A 22696-nucleotide genomic window follows, 5' to 3' on the forward strand; every position below is an offset into this window, starting at 1 on the left:
ATGGGTAGGGCCTATCAGAGATGTACAAGGGAACTTACACGTGGATGTAGAAGATGTGGGCAGGGTTCTTAATGAGTTTTTTGTCTCTGTCTTCACAAAGGAGAGGATTGATGCAGACATTGTAGTTAAAGAGGAGGACTGTGAAATGTTAGATACGATAAAGATAATGAGAGGGGTAGTACTAGAGGGTCTGACATCCTTGAAAGTGGATAAATCACCAGGGCCGAATGGATTGCATCCCAGGTTGTTAAAGGAAGCTAGGGAGGAAATAGCGGATGCACTGAGGATCATCTTCAAATCCTCACTAGATACAGGTGAGGTGCCAGGGGATTGGAGGTCTGCAAACATTGTACCATTGTCTGAAAAGGACGTGAGGGACAGACCAAAATAGTATGGGCCGGTCAGTCTGACCTCAGTGGTGGGGAAATTATTAGAATCAATTCTGAGGGACAGGATAAACTGCCACTTAGTAAAGCACGGATTAATCAGGGATAGTCAGCATGGATTTGTTAAGGGTCTTACTAACACAATTGAATTCTTTGAGGATGTAACAAGGAGGATTCATGTGGGTAGCGCCATAGATGTGGTCAACTTGGATTTTAGTAAGATATTTGACAAGGTCCCACATGGCAGACTGGTCAGTAAAATAAAAGCCCATGGGATACAGGGGAATGTAGTGAGTTGGATCCAAAATTGGCTCAGTAACAGGAAGCAAAGGGTAGTTTTTGTGACTGGAAAGTAGTTTCCAGTAGCTTTCCACAGGGTTCAGTGTTGGGTCCCTTGCTGTTTGTGGTATATATTAATGATTTGGACTTAAATGTGGGAGGCATGATTGGAAAATTTGCTGATGATGCAAAAATTGGCTGTCTAGTTGATAGTGAAGAGGATAGATGTAGACTCCAGAATGATATCAATGGTTTGGTTGAGTGGGTGGAAAAGTGGCAAATGGAATTCAATCCAGAGAAGTGTGAGGTAATGCACTTGGGGAGGGCAAGCAAAGCAAGGGAATGTACAATAAATGGAAGGATAATGAGAGGGGGAGAAGAAGTGAGAGACCTTGGAATGCATGTTCACAGATCCCTGAAGGTGGCAAAATAGATAGGTAGAGCAGGTAAGAAGGCATATGGAATGCTTTCCTTTATTGACTGAGGTATAGAATACAAAAGCAGGAATGCAATGCTGGAACTGTATGAAATGCTGGTTCGGCCACAGCTGGAGTACTGTGTACAGTTCTGGTCACCACATTACAGGAAGGACATAATTGCTCTGGAGAGAGTGCAGAGGAGATTGACAAGAATGTTGCCAGGGCTTGAAATTTGCAGCTGTGAGGAAAGACTGGATAGGGTTATTTTCCTTAGAAAAGAGGAGGCTGAGGGGTGACTCAATAGAGGTGTAAAAAATTATGAGGGGCCTAGATAGAGTAGACAGGAAGAACCTTCTCCCCCTAGCGGAGAGGTCAATTACCGGGGGTACAGATTTAAGGTGATTGGTAGAAGGATTAGAGGGGACATGAGGAAAAACTTTTTCACCCAGAGGGTGGTGGGTGTCTGGAATTCACTGCCAGAAATGATGGTGGAGGCAGAAACCCTCAATTCTTTTAAAAGGTACCTGGACCTGCAACTGAAGTGCTGTAACTGGCAAGGCTATGGACCAGGTGCTGGAAGGTGGAATTAGATTGGGCGGCAAGTTTTTTCGGCCCCCGCAGACATGATGGACTGAATGGCCTCCTTCTGTGCTGTAATTTTTCTATGGTTCTAAATCACTTTTAGCTACCGGACCTAGTGTGTGTCCCACAGCATCTCTCTCACCTTCGATGTGTGAATAGAGCATCATGCCTTCAAACCTGGTTTAAATTTAAATCCACTCAGGAAATGTATTGAACAGAAGTCTTTAGGTTGATGAGACTCTCTGCAGTTACCAACGCAAATCTAAAACACTTCATTCATATGTTTAAAATGAAATTGGGATTTATATTCTGGCAATTTTTACATATCTGGATAAATCAGCATTTTTGCTGCACAGTCGGCCTTTTCCTAACACTCTTAGGAAGATTTTTTTTAGAATTAGAATTAGAACATTACAGCGCAGTACAGGCCCTTCGGCCCTCGATGTTGCGCCGACCTGTGAAACCATCTGACCTACACTATTCCATTTTCATCCATATGTCTATCCAATGACCACTTAAATGCCCTTAAAGTTGGCGAGTCTACTACTGTTGCAGGCAGGGCGTTCCACGCCCCTACTACTCTCCGAGTAAAGAAACTACCTCGAACATCTGTCCTATATCTATCACCCCTCAACTTAAAGCTATGTCCCCTCGTGTTTGCCAACACCATCCGAGGAAAAAGACTCTCACTATCCACCCTATCTAACCCTCTGATTATCTTATATGTCTCCATTAAGTCACCTCTCCTCCTCCTTCTCTCCAACGAAAACAACCTCAAGTCCCTCAGCCTTTCCTCGTAAGACCTTCCCTCCATACCAGGCAACATCCTAGTAAATCACCTCTGCACCCTTTCCAAAGCTTCCACATCCTTCCTATAATGCGGTGACCAGAACTGCACGCAATACTCCAGGTGCGGTCTCACCAGAGTTTTGTACAGCTGCAGCATGACCTCGTGGCTCCGAAACTCGATCCCCCTACTAATAAAAGCTAACACACCATATGCCTTCTTAACAGCCCTATTAACCTGGGTGGCAACTTTCAGGGATTTATGTATCTCTCTGTTCATCTACACTACCAAGAATCTTCCCATTAGCCCAGTACTGTGCATTCCTGTTACTCCTTCCAAAGTGAATCACCTCACACTTTTCCGCATTAAACTCCATTTGCCATCTCTCAGCCCAGCTCTGCAGCCTGTCTATGTCCCTCTGTACCCTACAACATCCTTCGGCACTATCCACAACTCCACCGACCTTAGTGTCATCCGCAAATTTACTAGCCCACCCTTCTACACCCTCTTCCAGGTCATTTATAAAAATGACAAACAGCAGTGGCCCCAAAACAGATCCTTGCGGTACACCACTAGTAACTAAACTCCAGGATGAACATTTGCCATCAACCACCACCCTCTGTCTTCTTTCAGCTAGCCAATTTCTGATCCAAAGCTCTAAATCACCTTCAACCCCATACTTCCGTATTTTCTGCAATAGCCTACCGTGGGGAACCTTATCAAATGCCTTACTGAAATCCATATACACCACATCCACTGCTTTACCCTCATCCACCTGTTTGGTCACCTTCTCAAAAAACTCAATAAGGTTTGTGAGGCACGACCTACCCTTCACAAAACTGTGCTGACTATCGCAAATGAACTTATTCTTTTCAAGATGATTATAAATCCTGTCTCTTCTAACCTTTTCCAACATTTTACCCACAACCGAAGTAAGGCTCACAGGTCTATAATTACCAGGGCTGTCTCTACTCCCCTTCTTGAACAAGGGGACAACATTTGCTATCCTCCAGTCCTCCGGCACTATTCCTGTCGACAATGACGACATAAAGATCAAGGACAAAGGCTCTGCAATCTCCTCCCTAGCTTCCCAGAGAATCCTAGGATAAATCCCATCTGGCCCAGGGGACTTATCTATTTTCACACTTTCCAAAATTGCTAACACCTCCTCCTTGTGAACCTCAATCCCATCTAGCCTAGTAGTCTGAATCTCAGTATTCTCCTCGACAACATTTTCTTTCTCTAATGTAAATAATCACGAAAAATATTCATTTAACGCTTCCCCTATCTCCTCTGATTCCACACACAACTTCCCACTACTATCCTTGATTGGCCCTAATCTAACTCTAGTCATTCTTTTATTCCTGATATACCTATAGAAAGCATTAGGGTTTTCCCTGATCCTATCCGCCAATGACTTCTCGTGTCCTCTCCTTGCTCTTCTTAGTTCTCCCTTTAGATCCTTCCTGGCTAGCTTGTAACTCTCAAGCGCCCTAACTGAGCCTTCACGTCTCATCCTAACATAAGCCTTCTTCTTCCTCTTGACAAGCGCTTCAACTTCTTTAGTAAACCACGGCTCCCTCGCTCGACAACTTCCTCCCTGCCTGACAGGTACATACTTATCAAGGACACGCAGTAGCTGCTCCTTGAATAAGATGGTGTTATCACACAAAGGGAAGATCAGTGGGGCTTTAAGTCAGTACCTGACTCACACCAGGATGAGTCGGATTTCCTTCCACTCTGGTTAATTTTGTTCTTATCCACCATCAGCTTCACAGACCCAGATTGGAAATGACTGGGAACATCGGTCTAATTGTGTTCTGTATCTGGTCACATCTTGGGTGTTGTGTTGATTCTGGAGTAGCAGCTACTTTGTCTGAAGGGGAGAATCATTGTCAGCGTTAATGAAAATGAGACAGACAGAAACAAACAGAGAAAGGAAATGACAGACTGACAGTGAAAGACAGAGTGAATTTCAAAACTTGAGATGGATATATTTTTTGTTGTGTAAGGTTATTAAAGGATATGGAACCAACCAGGTAAATGTAGTTAAGATACAGAGCATTCATGAGGTAAGTGAATGGTGGAACAGGCTGGAGGGGCTGAATGGCCTCCTCCTGCTCACGTGATCCTCTATTTTACAAGATCACTGGGACTGATGCCCTGAGACTCTTCTCACAATACCGGGGCCTTCTATTCCTGACAGTTATGGAGCAAGGATATTCAGGATTGTCTAGACAGGACAACAACCTCCCCTTCATAGATACATGGAGGCTTTGGAGAGGTTTACCAGGATGTTGCCTGGTCTGGAGGACAATGGTTATGAGGAGAGGCTGGATAAACTCGGATTGTTTTCATTGGAACGACGGAGGTGGAGGGGCGACATGATAGAGGTTTACAAAGTTATGAATGGCATGGACAGAGTGGATAGTTAGAAGCTTTTTCCCAGGGTGGAAGAGTCAGTTACTAGGGGACATAGGTTTAAGGTGCAAGGGGTAAAGTTTAGAGGGAATGTACGAGGCAAGTTCTTTACACAGAGGGTGGTGAGTGCCTGGAACTTGCTGCCGGGGGAGGTGGTGGAAGCAGGTACGATAGCGACGTTTAAGAGTCATCTTGACAAATACATGAATAGGATTTTGCAAGTTCTCCCTGTGTCTGCGTGGGTTTCCTCCGGGTGCTCCGGTTTCCTCCCACATGCCAAAGACTTGCAGGTTGGTAGGTTAATTGGCCATTATAAATTGCCCCTAGTATAGGTAGGTGGTCGGGAAATATATAGGGACCGGTGGGGATGTTATTGGAATATGGGATTCGTGTAGGATTAGTATAAATTGTTGGTTGATGGTCGGCACAGACTCGGTGGGCCGAAGGGCCTGTTTCAGTGCTGTATCTCTAAACTAGTATGGGAATAGAGGGATACGGTCCCCGGAAGTGCAGAAGGTTTTAGTTTAGGCAGGCATCAAGATCGGCGCAGGCTTGGAGGGCTGAATGGCCTGTTCCTGTGCTGTACTGTTTTTTGTTCTTTTGTTCATGACCCCGACTGTCAGGCGATGTCGAGTCCGCGGAGATCAACGGGAGGACACAGTGTGTGTTGTCATTGTAATGATAATCCTACCCTCAATAAATAAACTGCCCCCCGGCTGCTTTTTGCCTCCCTCAGTTGTGGGTGATATTTGTCCCTATTCTCCCGTAAACTGAATCCATCTTGTTCCAAACTGGGTTCAGTGTAAGACAGTCCGGGGAGTCAGGCATCATTCACCCCTAGACCTACACTGGCAGGTAAAACCCCAGACGTTTCCTTAGTAAGGATTCCTCTGGTTCCTCACCATATATTTGTCAGGATACTGAAACCCAGCTTTCTCACAGTCCACTCCTGGAGGCCCCACTCTCTGAGTCTACAACCTTCAGCCGGGTCAGTGGTGGAGTTTCACAGCGAGAGTGATCCCAGAGTAACTGTCGGGATGTGAATGTTTTGACTCTTGTATTTTTAGTTATTCTGGTGTCCAACACGCACACATCAATGAAACAGGGAATTCCTGGAAACACATTGCAGGTCCTTCTTCATCTGGAGAAAAAAATGGCTGTTGCATAATTGTCCCAGCAGTTAACAGTCTCCTGTGAACTCCTCTGCCTGTTATTTTAATGCAGACTTTATTTATTTTAAACAGGTTTATTTTAAATGAGCTGTATTAAAATGATGGACTCAGGACTGACACACAAACATGTTAAATTTTTGTACCATAATTATCACAGTCATTTTCAGACTGGAAATTTAAACCTTCCGTTTCAGTCAGGAACAGATCACAGTTTGACACCAATCTCTCATTTGACAGCACGTTTCCAGCATTCACTGTTGTTCTTCCTGACTCGACACATAGTTGTAAAGGAGCCTTCTGTTCCATGTCTAGGAGCTCTGAACCATGGAAGAGAGCGGCGAGGACACAGTTTTTACCCATACAGGATCTTGGCTGTCAGTGGAGAGATGAGAAAGACAAAAGAGCTGTTTGCCCCTCTCAGTGTGATCCTGAAGTTCTGTTCCTGCCGTACGATCCTCCCCCAAGATTGTCCTTTCTCAGCTCCAGCTGGGTGATGTTAAACACTCAGGTGGAAAAGACAAAATTCTGCAACAATGTGTTTAAAACAAAGCTGACTGATTTCAAATCTATCCAGAATATTAACCCCCCAGCCCAGTTAGAGATGTTATCAGTAGAGACAAACCTCAACTATCAGAATAGAAACATAGAATATTTATAGCACACAAGGCCATTCAGCCCATCGTATCTGTGTCAGCTGAAAGAACTATCCAGCCTAATCCCACTTTCCACCTCTTGGTCTCTAGCCCAGTAGTTAACAGCACCTCAAGTGCATATGCAAGTGTTTTTTTTTTTAATGTGATGAGGGTTTCTGCCTCTACCACCCTTTCAGGTACAGAGTTCCAGACTCCCACCACCCTCTGGGTGAAATGATTTCTCCACTGCCCTCAAATCCTTCCATCAATTACTTTAAATCTATGCTCCATGGTTATTGACCTCTCTGCTAAGGGAAATACGTCCTACCCATCCACTCTGTCCAGGCCCCTCATAATTTTTTACATCTCTGTTCCAAAGAAAACAAGCTCAGCCTATCAAATCTTTCCCCACAGTTAAAATCCAATTTTTTTCCTACCTGACCAGTCCACTGATCTCTCCCCAGAGTCACAGCTTCCTTCTTCATTTTCAACCACACGACCAATTCTTGTATCATCTGCAGACTTCTTAATCATGACCCGACATTTAAGTTCAAATCATTGATATATATCACAAAAAGCAAGTGGCCTGGTACTGAGTTTTGTGGAAACCTGACTGGAAACAGGCTTCCAGTCACGATTCTGTTCTGGATGTGATTAACAGCAGCAACAACAACAGAATACAATCCCTGCAGTCACTGGTGAACTCGCTGGTGCCTCAGCAGGTTGTTTGAAACAGAAAATCTCTTCCCACACATAGAACAGCTGAACGGCCTCTCACCAGTGTGAACTCGCTGGTGTCTCAGCAGACTGCTTTTAATTTTAAATCTCTTCTCACAGTCAGAACATTTAAAAGGTCTTTGATCAGTGTGAACAAGTTGGTGTTCAGTGAGGTGGGACAATCGAGTAAATTCCTTCCCACACTCAGTGCAAGTGAACGGCCTCTCCCCAGTGTGAAGCTGCCGGTGTCTCAGTAGGTGGTATGACCTAGTGAAACCCTTCCCACACTCGGAGCAGGTGAATGGCCTCTCTCCAGTGTGAGTACCTTGGTGTAGCAGTAGCTCGTTTTTACTTGTAAATCTGTTCTCACATTCAGAACATTTAAAGGGTCTCTTATCAGTGTGAATAAGTTGGTGCATCAGGAGGTTGGATGACCGAGTGAATCCCTTTCCACACACAGAGCAGGTGAATGGTCTCTCCCCAGTGTGTACGTGTCGATGAGTTTCCAGCTCACATGGGTAATTGAATCCCTTCCCACATTCCTCACATTTCCACGGTTTCTCCATGGTGTGAGTGTCCTTGTGTCTCTCCAGGTTGGACAATCAGTGGAAGGCTTGACCACACAGAGAACACGAATATGGTTTCTCTCCGCTGTGAAAATGGTTAAAGCTCTTTCCACAGTCAGTTCACTGGAACACTCTCACTCGGGTGTGTGTATCTCGGTGCTTTTCCAGTCACACTGATGTTTGAAATATTTTCCCACAGACAGAACAGACAAACATTTCTCCTTCCACATTCAAAGGCCGATGATGATATTCAAGTCCTGATGAATCGAGTGATTTTGTCAGAACATAATTTGGATGTTCGATTTGAGTTTCTCATCTGCAAATCGTCCCTTTCTAATCCCTGTAAAAGATTACATGGAATGACATAGAATACACAGTACACAAACAGGCCATTCAGTCCCACTAGTCTGTCCAGGTACTTATACACCTCATTTGCCTGCTCCCATTCCATCTACCTCATTTCAGCCGACCTTTTTATTTCCTTTTCTCTCATATTTTCATCCAGTTTCCTTTTGAAAGCATCTCAACTTACTTGCCTCAACCACTTCCACATTCTACCCACTCTGAGTAAAGAAATCTCTCCTTATTTCCCTATTGGATTTATCAGTAACTGTATTCATGGCCCCTGGATTTGGATTCACTCACAAGTGGAAACATTCTCTCCACATCTACTCTGTCCAACCCATTGATAATTTTAAAGAGCTCTATCATGTCACCGCTAACTCTTCTGTTTTCGGAATATAAAAGCTCCAGCCTGTTCAATCTTTCCCAATCGCTGTAATCTCTCAGTTTACTGAATCCATCACTGTCCCTCACCAAGACTTGTACAGGATGGCGGCCAGTGACTCCGCTCCCCCGGGCCTGTCACCGCGGGGTAAACCCGGGGCCTGTAGCCTGTATGCGGGGCCTCAGACCTACCCCCAGTGTTCATGAAGCTTCCCAGCCCACTCACGGCTCCAGTTCCTCCCCTGCGACCACAATCTCCTCCCGCCTCCCGAGCCACCTCAATCTATCGACACTGCGCCTGCGCTGGCTTCCTGTATTGTGAATAGGGCAGTTTCATTTCCGCGCGGAATGGTGGGTAATATCCCGTCATTGAAGACCCCAATCGCAGGCTCAGATATGTCGGTCATCTTTTGGGTACGAGTAAACCAACATTGAAACTAAAATAGACCTGCATAATATTTTCCCAAGAAAAACGGCAAACAAGGTGCACCCCAACTTGCAAAACATCAATACTTTTTTTTAAAGAAGCAAGCAATGTTTTGAAAAGTTCTTATAGGGAGTGGCGCTTCATTTCGCGTGGACGAAAGGCGTTGGAGCAGTTTTGCCCCTAACAAAGATGGCGTCTGACGTTTCAGCTCCGAACGCAGCTGGTGCGCGTGCGCAACTTGCGCCAGTGGCGGTTGTTGGAGGCGCGGGGAGGAATTAACGGTTTCCGGGCGCCGGCGTTGCCATGGCTGCGGGGGCGGGGTTTGGTAACGGCGCGCGCCGGCCTAGGTGGGCCATCGAGCTCTGTAGAAGCAGGTGAGCGGCCAGGAGCAAGGCCGCGGAGAAGCCTGGGGCTCGAGTGCGAGGCGGTAGCCTGGCTTCTCTCCTCGGGAGGACACCACTCTGACTGGGGCCACCCAAAACACTCAAACACGGGGATTTTAATGTCACAGCCTTTGAGGGGGAGGCAATGGGTGCGAGAAAACCTGGTTGATAATTACTGAGCTTGGATGGGTTTTGGTGTCTCCAGTGGGTGGGCTTCAGATTTTCCACCAGTCCCTTTGAGGAAAGGACTGGCTGCAAGTTTTTACTAATTCATTCTTGGGATGTGGGCATCGCTGGTAAAGCTGGTATTTATTACCCTGTCCCTAGTCACCCCTTGAGAAGGTGCTGGTGGTGGGCGGCCGCCTCCTTGAACCAGTTTCATACGACTGAGTGGCTCATTCGGCCATTTTCAGGGTAAAGGCCGACTCGGGTCTGCAAGTGAAACCCATCCCGGCCAGAGACTTTCCATTTTTTTCCTGCGCCTGACCCGACCATCAGTTAACCTCCCTTCCATTTTTCACTTTGTTGCTTATCTGCACAAGCTTAAAATAACTAACAAAACCACATTTCTAGTCCAAAAATTACATTAACAGTGGAGCCACTTACCTGAGGTTGTGATAGAGCATGGACTCGGGATGACCCCGAATGCCGGACCCGGAAGTGCGGCCGGACCCGAACCTGACACATTGTCGGGTCCTGTCGGGTTCAAGTCGGGTAGCCGGCTTTTACTTCAGGGGCAGTTAATAGTCAACCATGTTAGTGTAAGAGTTCAGTCACATTTAGAGTCCCAGACTGGGTAAAGTCGGCAGGTTTCCATCCCTCGACGGGTATTAATGAACCAATTTTACGCCAGTTCTGAAAAATGGACTATCCCTTTGTGGGATCTTGCTAAGTACAGCTTGGGCTGCCTGCATTATCCTACATTACAAGAGTGAGTGCCCATTTTAAAGATGCTTAATTGGCTGAAAAGTGCTTTGGAACACCCTGAGGTCGGGAAAGGTGCTGTATAAGTGAACGTTCTTAGACAATCCAGCAGCTTCATGGTCACTTCTACTGACAACCAGCTTTTTTATTTCCAGATTTTGATTTCCAATTCTCAAACTGCCAAGGCAGGATTCGAACTCACAGCCTCTGGATTAATGTAACAGAATCACGACTGAGTTCTGCGAGGCCGAGTGTTTAATTCAGGAATTTGGTGAGTGCAGGAATTTCAAGGGTTGATCTTTTAAAATCTAGTCACGTTTCCATTTTGCATTTAACTTGACTTTAACATAAAATTGTAGTTCCTTTCAGCCTTAATCAATGGTAAACAAGCTGCCTGCTAGTGTTAGCTACACAGTTAGTTACTTAGGCAGCTAGTTAGAACTGGTTGCCTAGTCAGCAGGGCCTGACTCAGGTCTCTGGAATTCTAGTTAGTATAAATACAGGAGGTTTGCTCATGCACAAAGTAAGCAGCACAAAGATTCTCTCGACTTCGAGACAGAGAGCTGAACTTGGGAATTGGCTAAGTGTGGGAATTTGGTGCAGTGAGGGAGGAAGTGTTGTTCTGGTCTTTTACAGAACAAGCAGTGATCCAAGAGAAGGAGCCGGAGACAGTGAGAGCTGAAGCCCAGAGGCGTCAATTAGTTAGGGAGCAGGTAGGTGATTGGTTGGTGAGTCTTAAACTTCTAATCCTTTCCAAACTGGGGCAAATAATTTAAACTGGAACTGGGAAGATGTAAGTGTTGTATTAAATTTGTAGGTGAGCTAGTTAATTTGTAGTTATATTAAGTAGTTTATCAGTGATATTTCCAAACTTTGAAACCTAATTTTTTTTATTCATTCCTCCATGGGATGTGGGCGTCACTGGCCAGGCCAGCATTTATTGCCCATCCCTAATTGCCCTTCAGAAGGTGGTGGTGAGCCGCCTTCTTGAACTGCTGCAATCCATGTGGGGTAGGTACACACTCGTAGTGAGGTGGGAATTCTAGGATTTTGACCCAGCGACAGTGAAGGAACGGCGATATAGTTCCATGTCAGGATGGTATGTGGCTTGGAGGGGAACTTGCATATGATGGTGGTCCCATGTATTTGCTTCCCTTGTCCTTTTAGGTGGGTTTGGAAGGTGCTGTTGAAGGAGTTTTGGTGCGTTGCTGCTGTGCATCTTGTAGATGGTACACACTGCTGCCACTGTGTGTCAGTGGTGGAGGGAGTAAATGTTTTTGGATGGGGTGCCAATCAAGTGGGCTGCTTTATCCTGCATGGTATTAAGCTTCTTGAGTGTTGTTGGAGCTGCACCAATCCAGGCAAGTGGAGAGTATTCCATCACACTCCTGACTTGTGCCTTGTAGACAGTGGACATGCTTTGGAGAGTAGGAGGTGAGTTACTCGCCACAGGATTCCCAGCCTCTGACCTGTTCTTGTAGCCATGGTATTTATATGGCTACTCCTGTTCAGTTTCTGGTCACTGGTAACCCCCAGGATGTTGCTAGTGGGGGATTCAGCGATCGTAATGTCATTGAATGTCAAGGGGAGATTGGAGGTTCCCCACAGTACCTGTAGTGCCTTTTCCATCCGGAGACGGGGAAGGAGCTGCTGCTGCTGAGCCGGAGCCACGGGAAAGGCAGTTGAAAGGTGGGGCCTGCTGAGGGGTATGGCCTGGGGAATGGAGTGTGGCCAGTATCTGCATCTGGGCCCATGGTGTGGGGGAGGGGGGGTGTTGGTCTGAGGTAAAGCCTGGATCGGGTATAAAATTAAAACCCGACCCGACAGCAGCCAACCCGAACCTGTCCCGGGCCTGCGTCTTTTAATCTTTTCAAATGCCCGAACCAGACACCTGTAGTCGGGTTTGGTCGGGTTCGGGTAGCCAGGCTTTAGGACAAGGGCAGAAGATGCATGGGAACACAACCACGTACAAGTTCCCCTCCAAGCCACGCGTCATCCTGACTTGGAACAATGTCACCGTTCCTTCAATGTCGCCGGGTCAAAATCCTGTAACTCCCTTCTGTACAGCACTGTGGGTGAACCTACCCCACGTGGACTGCAGTGGTTCAAGAAAGCAGCTCACTAACACCTTCTCAAGGGCAATTAGGGATGGGCAATAAATGCTGTCCTGGCCAGCAACGCCGACATCCCATGAATGAATAAAAAAAATGTTAAACAGTTGGAAATATTACATTGTACTCAGTAATCTCCCCACACCACCTGAAATAGTGACACTCCTTCCCCCTCCCTCCAATTTCATACTGACACTCCTTCCCCCGCCCTCCAGCTTATTTCCAGAGTGCAGTCTGAGACTCGGGCCTGGAGTTTCCTCTCATCAGCACAATCTCACTTCCACTCAAGTCTACACAATGTTTTAAGCTTTGTAAATTGTTTGTGCCCAGACTGCACGTCTCTCTGTTTGAAAATCCCGAGGAATCTCCGGGTCTGGATGTGGTGTACAGGGAAGTTCAACTAGTGCTGGATACAACTGCAATATTATTGCCTTTAAAGCAACCACATTCTGTACAACTGAGGCCATTGATCTGTGTCTAATTATTTCAGTCAAGTTCCAGTTACTATCCTCCAGTCCTCATGAAAGGTCACACTGTTATACACCTAATGATATCCAGAATACTGAAACCAACATTGAGAAAAAAACACAAAGTTAAAATGACTGCAGGCTCAGTTGAGTATCAGTAAAATTTTCAGTATTAAATTTTGTTGATTTTCAGTGTTTATTTTGACCATTTTGGGGTTGATTCCAACACATCAGTTTTTATTTTCTTTGAAAAAATGCAGGAAAATTGGTGAAAAGCAGAAAACCCGAAGTATCACCTCAAACTGGTCATTCTCTTAATCACAGGCAAGGCCATCGCTGTTCACTTCCTTGTATCCCTCACCACTCACAATCTCCTTCCTTCTGTGTCCATCCTGGAAAAAACTCTCTCCAAGTCACTTACAACTGCTCTTTCAAACTCTCAACTGTCTCACCATTGGCCGTCCATTTGTCACAATATTTCTGTAACTGGCGATCTGCTCAATCACTCCCTCAACCTCTGATGTCTTTACCCTCAGTAAAACCCTGACTCTCTCCCACCCTTGTCACTCCCCCATCTTCACTGCCTCAAGTCTCAGGAACTCAGATTTGAACATATCTAGCCCACGACTGGTTTAGCCATTCATTACCAGAGCCAGCTGCACCACACATTAAGCTCTATCTGGCCCTGCTCTCCTCTGTCAAAACTGCTCACTATTTCAGGATCATTCCTAAAAGCAAAGATAACCCCAGCTTCATTTCTCCACTACCGTCTCCTTAAACCTCTCTCACCTGATCAAACAAGTGTAAGGAGCTCATGGATTTCTTTGTCACTAACACTGAGACCATCCATTCAGCTGCATCCTCCTCTTCTCCACCAAGTCAAACATCCCCCAAGGTTCCCTCTTCCCTCACCCTGAACCTGTGTCTTTCTCTAGTTTCTCTCCCATCATGTCCTCTCCAAGCTCATCCATTAGACCCACCTCCTTCTCTCTCACCCCCATTCCCACTAAACTGATCAACCAACTTCCCTTCCAGGCCCTCGTGCTAACTGACATTGTAAACAGTTCCCTTTCCTCAGATATTTCCTGCTCCCTTTTAAAACTATCACCCACCTCCTCAAAACCCCCACCCTCAATCCTTCTGTCCTTGTAAACTACCATCTCATCTTCAACCTCTCACTCCTCTCCAAAGTCACTGAATGTCTTTATTCCTCCCAAATCTGTGCCCACCTTTCCTGTAACTCCATATTTGAACCTTTCCAATCAGGTTTCCATCCCTACCACAGCACTGAAACAGCTTGAATCCATGCCACAAAGGGCATTGTCTGTGACTGTGGGACACTATGCCTCCTCATACTTCCTGACCACCCAGTTGACCACACCATCCTCCAATGCCTCTCTCCACTGTCCAGCTGAGTGGGACTGACCTCACTTGGTTCAACTCTGACCTATCCAATCGGAGCCAAAGAATCTCGAGCAATGGCTTTTCTTCCCATCCCGTTACCTTTGGAGTCTCCCAAGGATCTATCGATGGCCCCTTCTATCCCTCATCTATCTGCTGTCCCTTGGTGCCATCATCCAAAGACATGACATCAGTATCAGGCTAAGCTTGTATCCGCTGGAATTTAGAAGAGTAAGAGGTGACTTGATTGAAATATATAAGATCCTGAGGGGTCCTGACAGGGTGGATGTCGAAAGGATGTTTCCCCTTGTGGGAGAATCTAGAACTCGGGGTCACTGTTTAAAAATAAGGGGTCGCCCATTTAAGACAAAGATGAGAAGAAGTTTTTTCTCTCAGGGGGCGTGAGTCTTTAGAATTCTCTTCCTCAAAAGGTGGTGGAAGCAGAGTCTTTGAATATTTTTAAGGCAGAGGTAGACAGATTATTGATAAGCAAGAGGGTGGAAGGTTATCGGGGGTAGATGGAAATGTGGAGTAATTAGTTCAGCCATGAACTTATTGAATGCAGAGCAGGCTCGAAGGGCCGAGTGGCCTACTCCTGCTCCTAATTTGTATGTTCCACATGTACGCTGATGCCACCCATCTCTACCTCACCACCACCTCTCTTGACCCTTCCAGTGATTCAGTGTTGTCAGCCTGCTTGTCTATTCTAATGCTCTTCTGACTGACCTCCACCCTGCTTAAACTGAGCTCATCCAAACTCTGCTGCTTTTTACCCAAAACATCACAAAGTCCCACTCATCCATCACTACTGTGCTCACTGACCTACAATGGCTCCAGGTTCACCAATGCCCCCATTTTAAAATTCTCATCTCCGATTCAAATCCCTTCAAGGCCTCACCCCTACCGATATCAGTAACCTCCTCCAGCCATACAACCCTCAGAGAACTCAAAATTCCTCCAACTCTGGCCTCTACACATCCCTCACTCTCTCTGTCCCATTGACTGCGCCTTCAGTCCTTGGCCCTGAGCTCTGGAATTCCCTCCCTATATCTCTCTGCCAGTCCACATCTCTCCTCCTTTAAGACCCTCCTAAAAACCTATGTCTCTGACCAAGCTTTTAGTCAGCCCTGCTAATATCCCCTTCTTTAGCTCAGTACCAATTTACGTCTAACTCGTCAGTTTAAGCTTCTGAGATGCACTTTGGGACACTTTCCTACCTTAAAGGTGTAAAGTAGATGACAGTTGTTCTTAAAATCACAATACAACAGACTGGGGAAGCTGGTATTAAAATAATATCTGGGTACACGGAGTTAGGTTGCAGATCAGCCATGATCTCCTTGAATGGCAGAACAGGCTCGAGGGGCGAAGTGGCCGACTCCTGTTCCAATGTCCCTAATAAACTTGGACTCAAACACAGCTGATTAATGGAAAGTCATGGGAGAACTGGAGAGAAAGCAGTGCAACAGGAAACCAGCACTTGAGCAGAGTTAGAGAGTGGGGGAAGTTTGGGGAGAAAGTACATTGGAACTAGAGTAGGCCATTCAGCCCAGCGTGCCTGCTGCACCATTCAATAAGATGCTGGCTGATCAACTAGTCTCCCCTTCCTTGAAGAAATCAAGATTTCTCTATTCAGAATATTGAACTCCAGTCCAGTTTTAGGGATTAGTAACATCAGCAGAAACAAACCCCAACTGACAGAATGGACATGGTTCAGTCTGGATAAAATTAAAAGCAGAATCCAACCCCTGTAGTCACTGTGAACTCGCTGGTGTCTCAGCAGATTGGATGACAAATTGAATCCCTTCCCACATATGGAGCAGGTGAACGGTCTCTCCCCGGTGTGAACACGCTGGTGTCTCACAAGGCCGGATGATTTAGTGAACGCCTTCCCACACATGAAGCAGATGAATGGCCTCTCCCCAGTGTGACTGCGCCAATGAGTATCCAGCTGGGACGGGCAAGGGAATCGCTTCCCAATCTGCGCATTTTCACGGTTTCTCCGTGGTTCAGGTGTCCTCATGTCTTTCCAGGTTGGATGATCAGTTGAAGCTTCGTTCACACAGAGAACATGCACAGGGATTCTTCCTGCTGCGACTGCTACAATGCTCTTTCAGGCTGGTTAAAGTTCATTCCACAGTCAGTGCACTGAACACTCTCACTCGGGTGTGTGTATCTCGGTGCTTTTCCTGGCACACTGATGTTTGAAATCTGTTCCCATAAACAGAACAGACAAACATTTCTCCTTGAACATGCAAAGGCCTGATAAATTGAGTGACACACTCAGATCTTGATGAAAGGTTGGGTTTGAATTTCCCGTGTGCAAATCGTCCCCTTCTAATCCCCTGTAAAAGGAGTTTACAAAAGTCATCACTGTCAGCACAGGATAGAAATTCAGAAAAGACAATTCTAGTTTCTATGGAACATTTTTTCCTCTCTTGTTCCCCCAAAGCTGTAAATCCCCATCCCACACGTTCTCCCTCCTCCCTGCACTGAAATCCAAACCCATCTGCACCATTTCTTTCCTCCATCGCCAGTTTTCTCCCTCCCTCCACTCTGGCTGGGTTCAGTTCTCCAGCCCCTGTGTGCAGAGTGCAAATCAAATCAATGAGTAAATGATTTTCTCTCCGGCCCACTCTCTGTGTCGTCACCAAGATGGTCACGCATCTCTCTGTTCCCCGCTCAGCATGATGGCGGACGTTGAAATAAAAACAGGAAATGCTGGAAATACTCAGCAGGTCTGGCAGCATCTGTGGAGAGAGAAGCAGAGTTAACGTTTCAGGTCAGCGACCCTTCATTAGAACTCAAATATTAGAAATGTAATAGATTTTAAGCAAGTAAAGTGTGGGTGGGGAAACAGATAACAAAAGAGGTGTTGATAGGACAAGGTCACAGAGAATAACTGACCAGAAGGTCATGGAGCAAAGGCAAACGGTATGTTAATGATGTGCTGAAAGACAAAGCGTTAGCACAGAGAGGGTGTTACTTGACAGAAAAATGAACAGCCTGGCCCCAGGCACAAGCATGAAAAAAACAGTGGGTAGGCACAGTAGAAACAAACTAAAATAAAATGAAAAAATAACTAAAAATAAAACAGGGGGGCCCATCATGCTCTGAAATTATTGAACTCAGTGTTCAGTCTGGCAGGTTGTAGCGTGCCCAATCGGTCTATGAGGTTCTGTTCTTTGAGCTTGCGTTGATGTTCACTGGAACACTGCAGCAATCCCAGGACAGAGATGAGGGCAGGTGGGTGTGTTGAAATGGCCAGCAACCGGAAGCTCGGGGTCGTGCTTTCGGACTGAGCAGAGGTGTTCTGCAAAGTGGTCATCCAATCTGTGTTTGGTCTCCCCAATGTAGAGGAGACCACATTGTGAGCAGCGAATACAGTATACTACATTGAAAGAAGTACAAGTAAATCGCTGCTTCACCTGAAAGGAGTGTTTGGGGCCTGGGATAGTGAGGAGACAGGAGGTAAATGGGCAGGTATTACACCTCCTGCGATTAGTTTAGTTTAGTTTAGAGTTACAGCACTGAAACAGGCCCTTCGACCCACCGAGTCTGTGCCGACCATCAACCACCCATTTATACTAACCCTACACTAATTCCATATTCCTACCACATCCCCACCTGTCCCTATATTTCCCTATCACCTACCTATACTAGGGGCAATTTATAATGGCCAATTAACCTATCAACCTGCAAGTCTTTGGCATGTGGGAGGAAACCGGAGCACCCGGAGGAAACCCAGGCAGACACAGAGAGAACTTGCAAACTCCACACAGGCAGTACCCAGAATTGAACCAGGGTCGCTGGAGCTGTGAGGCTGCGGTGCTAACCACTGCGCCACTGCAGGGGAAGGTGCCGTGGAAAGGGGATGAGGTGGTGGGGGTAATGGAGGAGTGGACCAGGGTGTCATGGAGGGAACGATCCCTTCGGAATGCTGGGAGGGGAAGATGCATTTTGTAGTGGCATCACGCTGGAGGCGGCAGAAATGGCGGAGGATGATCCTATGGATGTGGAGGCTGGTGGGGTGGAAAGTGAGGACAAGTGGAACCCTGTTGCGGTTTTGGGAGAGCAGATGCGTCGGAGAAGGAGAATGGAATGGAATCCTTTCAGGAGTCTGGGTGTGAAGAATTGTAGTCGAGGTAGCTGTGGGAGTCAGTGGGTTTATAATGAATATTAGTAGACAGCCTATCCCCAGAGATGGAGACAGAGAAGTCGGGGAAGGGAAGTGTTGGAGATGGACCATGTAAAGGTGAGAGAAGGGTGGAAATTAGAATCAAAGTTGATAGTTTTCTAGTTCCGGGTGGGAGCAGGAAACTGCACCGATACAGTCATCAATGTACCGGAAAAAGAGTTGTGGGAGGGGGCCTGAGTAGGACTGGAACAAGGAATGTTCGACATATCCCACAAAAAGACAAGCATAACTCGGATCCAAGCGGGTACCCATAGCAACACCTTTTACTTGAAGGAAGTGAGTGGAGTTGAAGGAGAAGTTGTTCAATGTGAGAACAAGTTCAGCCAGGTGGAGGAGGGCGGTGGTTGGGCCTCTGTTCAAGGAGGAAGCGGAGAGCCCTCAAACCATCCTGGTTGGGGATGGAGCTGTAGAGAGATTGGACATCCATAGTGAAGAGGAGGCGGTTAGTTTAGTTTAGAGATACAGCACTGAAACAGGCCCTTCGGCCCACCGAGTCTGTGCCGACCATCAACCACCCATTTATACTAATCCTACACTAATCCCATATTCTTACCAAACATCCCCAGCTGTCCCTATATTTCCCTACCACCTACCTATACTAGTGACAATTTATAATGGCCAATTAACCTATCAACCTGCAAGTCTTTTGGCTTGTGGGAGGAAACCGGAGCACCCGGAGAAAACCCACGCAGACACAGGGAGAACTTGCAAACTCCACACAGGCAGTACCCAGAATCGAACCCGGGTCCCTGGAGCTGTGAGGCTGCAGTGCTAACCACTGCGCCACTGTGCCGCCAGGAAACTGGAAATTGTCAAAATGACGCAGGATAGCAGAAGAGTCATGGATGTAGGTGGGAAGAGACTGGACTGGGGAGTAAAGATAGAGTCAAGATCGGAAGAAATAAGTTCAGTGGGGCAGGAATAGGCTGACACAATGGGTCTGCCGGGACAGTCCTGTTTGTGGATTTTGGGAAGGAGGTAGAAGCGGGCTGTCCGGGGTTGCGGAACTATGAGGTTGGAAGCTGTGGAGGGAAGATCTCCAGAGGAGATGAGGTCAGTGACAGTCCTGTGGACAGTCTCTTGATGTTCGGTGGTGGAGTCATGGTCCAGGGAGAAGTAGAAAGAAGTGTCTGAGAGTTGGTGCTGAGCCTCTGCAAGGTAGAGGTCGGTACGCCAGACAACAACAGCACCACCCTTGTCTGCAGGTTTGACGACAATGTTGGGGTTAGACCCGAGAGAAAGGAGTGCAGCAAATTGAAAGGGTTACAGGTTACAGTGAGTGAGGGGGGCAGAGAAATTGAGACGGCTGATGTCTCGCCAACAGTTTTCAATAAAATGATCAAGAGTGGGTAAGAGGCCAGAGGGAGGGGTCCAGGCAGAGGAATGCTAGAGGTGGGTGAATGGGTCTGCTGGTAGTGGGGAGGACTCCTGGTCAAAGAAGTGAGCCCGGAGGCGAAGGTGACAGAAGAAGAGCTCAACGTCATGCCGAGCACGAAATTCATTGAGGTGAGGGCGTACATTTTATCCCCTGAGTCTTTTGCTGAGTACAGTATGTTCAGCGTCAGAGAGGGGAAGGTCAGAGGGTACAGTGAATACACGGCAAGGGGTCAGATCAGCAGGGGTGGGGTCAGAGGGAAGTGAAGGGGAAGTAGGATCTGGAGGGGCATTAGTCCCCATCAGCTGCTGCAGCTTGCGTTCCTTAACCTTTTTTTCTTCCTTTCAGTTTTTGTTAATGCGTCGGATAAGACAAAGGATGAAATGAAAGTGCAGATGTCGACCTGGGCTCATTCCCAGGAAAAAACCCTGGAGCTGCAAACGCGGGATCTGGAAGTTCCTATTCGGGGCTTGCGGCCTACACCAGGTGTTTCTGAAGCCTCCTCGCCCACCCGCCGGCTCCATTCCTCTCTTGTGCCCCGCCGACTCTCACCTGCTGCAAAAGCGTCTCCAGCACTCGCACAGCTCTGATCGAAATGATACTGCGCATGCTCCAGATACAGTCCGGCACTGTGCCTGCGCACTGGGCTCCTGTAGTGCCCTGCTATAACATCTTTAATAATAGTTTCTAACATTTTTCCTATGACAGATGTTAAGCTAACTGGCCTGTAGCTTCCTTATTTCTGTCTCCATTTTTGAATAAAGGAAGTCCATTCACTGTTTTCGTCACATGGAACCTACCCCAAATCTAGGGAATTTTGGAAAATGTTGAAAATAGAAACACGTTGTCTCAGCTTTTCGTCTTGCACTCATCAGGACAATCTGCAAGAAGAACCAACGTCAGGGAAAACAACAACTTGTACTGTAGGAGAAGAGAGTGCTGACTAGTCGGCAAGTGGACTGATTGGTAGAGGCATTGCCATGGAGGATGCAGCAGACTGCAATGTTTGTACATATTCTTTCTGTCTGCGTCACAGTGCGAGCCCCATTGACAATCTTAAATTGGTTGTTAGTGTAATTGTTAGCACACAATTGTACAAACATTGCTCCTGTTTCAGCTAAACAAAATAAGTGGCGGCCATTCACTGGTTTATTCCTCAGGGCAATGCCTTGACCAATCAGTGTCCAGCAGCCTGGTTTAAATTTCAAACAAAGCTTGGCAGTTAACTGTCAGTCACCGTAAAGTGGTGCATTCTCCATGGCAACGCCTCTACCAATCAGAGTCCACTTGCCAACCAATCAAACATCATAAGTTAAAAGCGAAATACTGCAGATGCTGGAAATCTGAAACAAAAACTTCTGGAAAAACTCAGCAAGTCTGGCAGCATCTGTGGGGAGGGAAGCAAAGTTAATGTTACAAACTTGAAATGTTAACTTTGCTTCTCTCTCCACAGATGCTGCCAGACCTGCTGAGTTTTTCAAACATTATAAGTTGTTGTTTTCTCTCACATTCATTATTCTTGTGGATTGTCCTGATGTGTGCGAGATGAAAAGCTTTGACAACTTATCTCTATTTTCAGTCAATACTCAAGTTCTGCATTGCCAAATGACTATTTGAATTTTGGAAAACTAAAACCAATGCATCAACTGTCTCAATAGCCACTCCTTTTAAGACCCTTGGACGAAGTCCATCAGGACCCGGCGACTTGTCAGCCCACAGTTCCAACAATTTGCTCAGTACCACTTCCCTTGTGAGTGTAATTTTATTGAGTTCCTATCTCCCTTCCATTTCCCGATTTACAGCTCTTTCCTGGATGTTTTTTGTATCCTCTATAGTGAATACAGAGGCAAAACACCTGTTCAATTCATCTGCCATCTCCTTATTTTCCCTTATTAATTCCCCAGACTCAGCAGAATTGGACACAATAATCTAGTTGAGGCTGCAATAGTGTTTTATCAAGGTTCATCATAACTTCCTTGCTTCTGTACTCTATGTCCCTATTTACAAAGCTCAGGATCTTGTATGCTTTATTAACCACTTTCTCAACCTGTCCTGCAATCTTCAATGATTTGTGCACACATACCCCCAGGTCCATCTGCTCCTGAAACCTCTTTAGAATTTTACCCCTTCTGTTATATTGCCTCTCGGCGTTCTTTCCCTGAAACTGTATCACTTTGCACTTCTCTATATTAAATTTCATCTGCTACGTGTCCAGCCATTCCACCATCCTGCCTATGCCCTCTTGAACTCCACCACTATTCTCCTCACAGTTCACAATATTTCCAAGTTTTGTGTCATCCACACATTTTGAAATTGTGCCCTGCACACCCAGTCCAGGTCATTAATATATATCAAAAGCAGTGGTCCTAATACCAACCCCTGGGAACTATATACCTTCTTCCATTCTGACAAACTACTGTTCACCAGTGCTTTCTGTTTCCTGTCACTCATAGAGTCGTACAGCATAGAAACAGGCCCTTTGGCCTACCGCGTCCATGCTGACCATAATGCCTATCTATACTAATCCCACCTGCCTGCATTAATTCCATATCCCTCTATGCCTTGCTCATTCAAGTACCTGTCCAGATGCCTCTTAAATGTTGCTACTGTTCCTACCTCCACCACCTCCTCAGGCAGCTCATTCCAGATACCCACTATTCTTTGTGTGAAAAATTTACCCCTTTGATCCCCGTTAAACCTCCTCCCTCTCACCTTAAATCTATGCC

The 22696-nt window shown here is 46.4% G+C and overlaps 1 protein-coding gene and 1 long non-coding RNA gene across 11 annotated transcripts in view; one reads left to right on the forward strand and one right to left on the reverse strand.

Moving 5' to 3' along the window:
* Positions 1–10133, reverse strand: part of LOC137349008 (gastrula zinc finger protein XlCGF8.2DB-like) — a 27405-nt gene extending 17272 nt beyond the window's left edge. For 3 of the 10 annotated variants that reach the window (XR_010969196.1, XR_010969194.1, XR_010969198.1), the window contains exon 1: positions 7116–8768. Coding sequence is in view for 3 of the 10 variants with exons in the window: in XM_068014271.1 (XP_067870372.1) it covers positions 7371–7961 (591 nt within the window). In the remaining 7 variants the exon portion in view is untranslated. The other 7 variants (XR_010969193.1, XR_010969192.1, XR_010969195.1 and 4 more) reach the window with 7 other exon arrangements.
* Positions 9378–21362, forward strand: LOC137349012 (uncharacterized). Its single transcript, XR_010969199.1, has 3 exons — positions 9378–9488; positions 10577–10692; positions 20319–21362. It is a non-coding gene; the product is annotated as an uncharacterized lncRNA (long non-coding RNA).
* Positions 21363–22696: the final 1334 nt, after the last annotated feature.

Source organism: Heterodontus francisci, chromosome 34 (genome assembly GCF_036365525.1).
Source record: "Heterodontus francisci isolate sHetFra1 chromosome 34, sHetFra1.hap1, whole genome shotgun sequence".
In the NCBI taxonomy this organism is placed as follows: Eukaryota; Metazoa; Chordata; class Chondrichthyes; order Heterodontiformes; family Heterodontidae; genus Heterodontus; species Heterodontus francisci.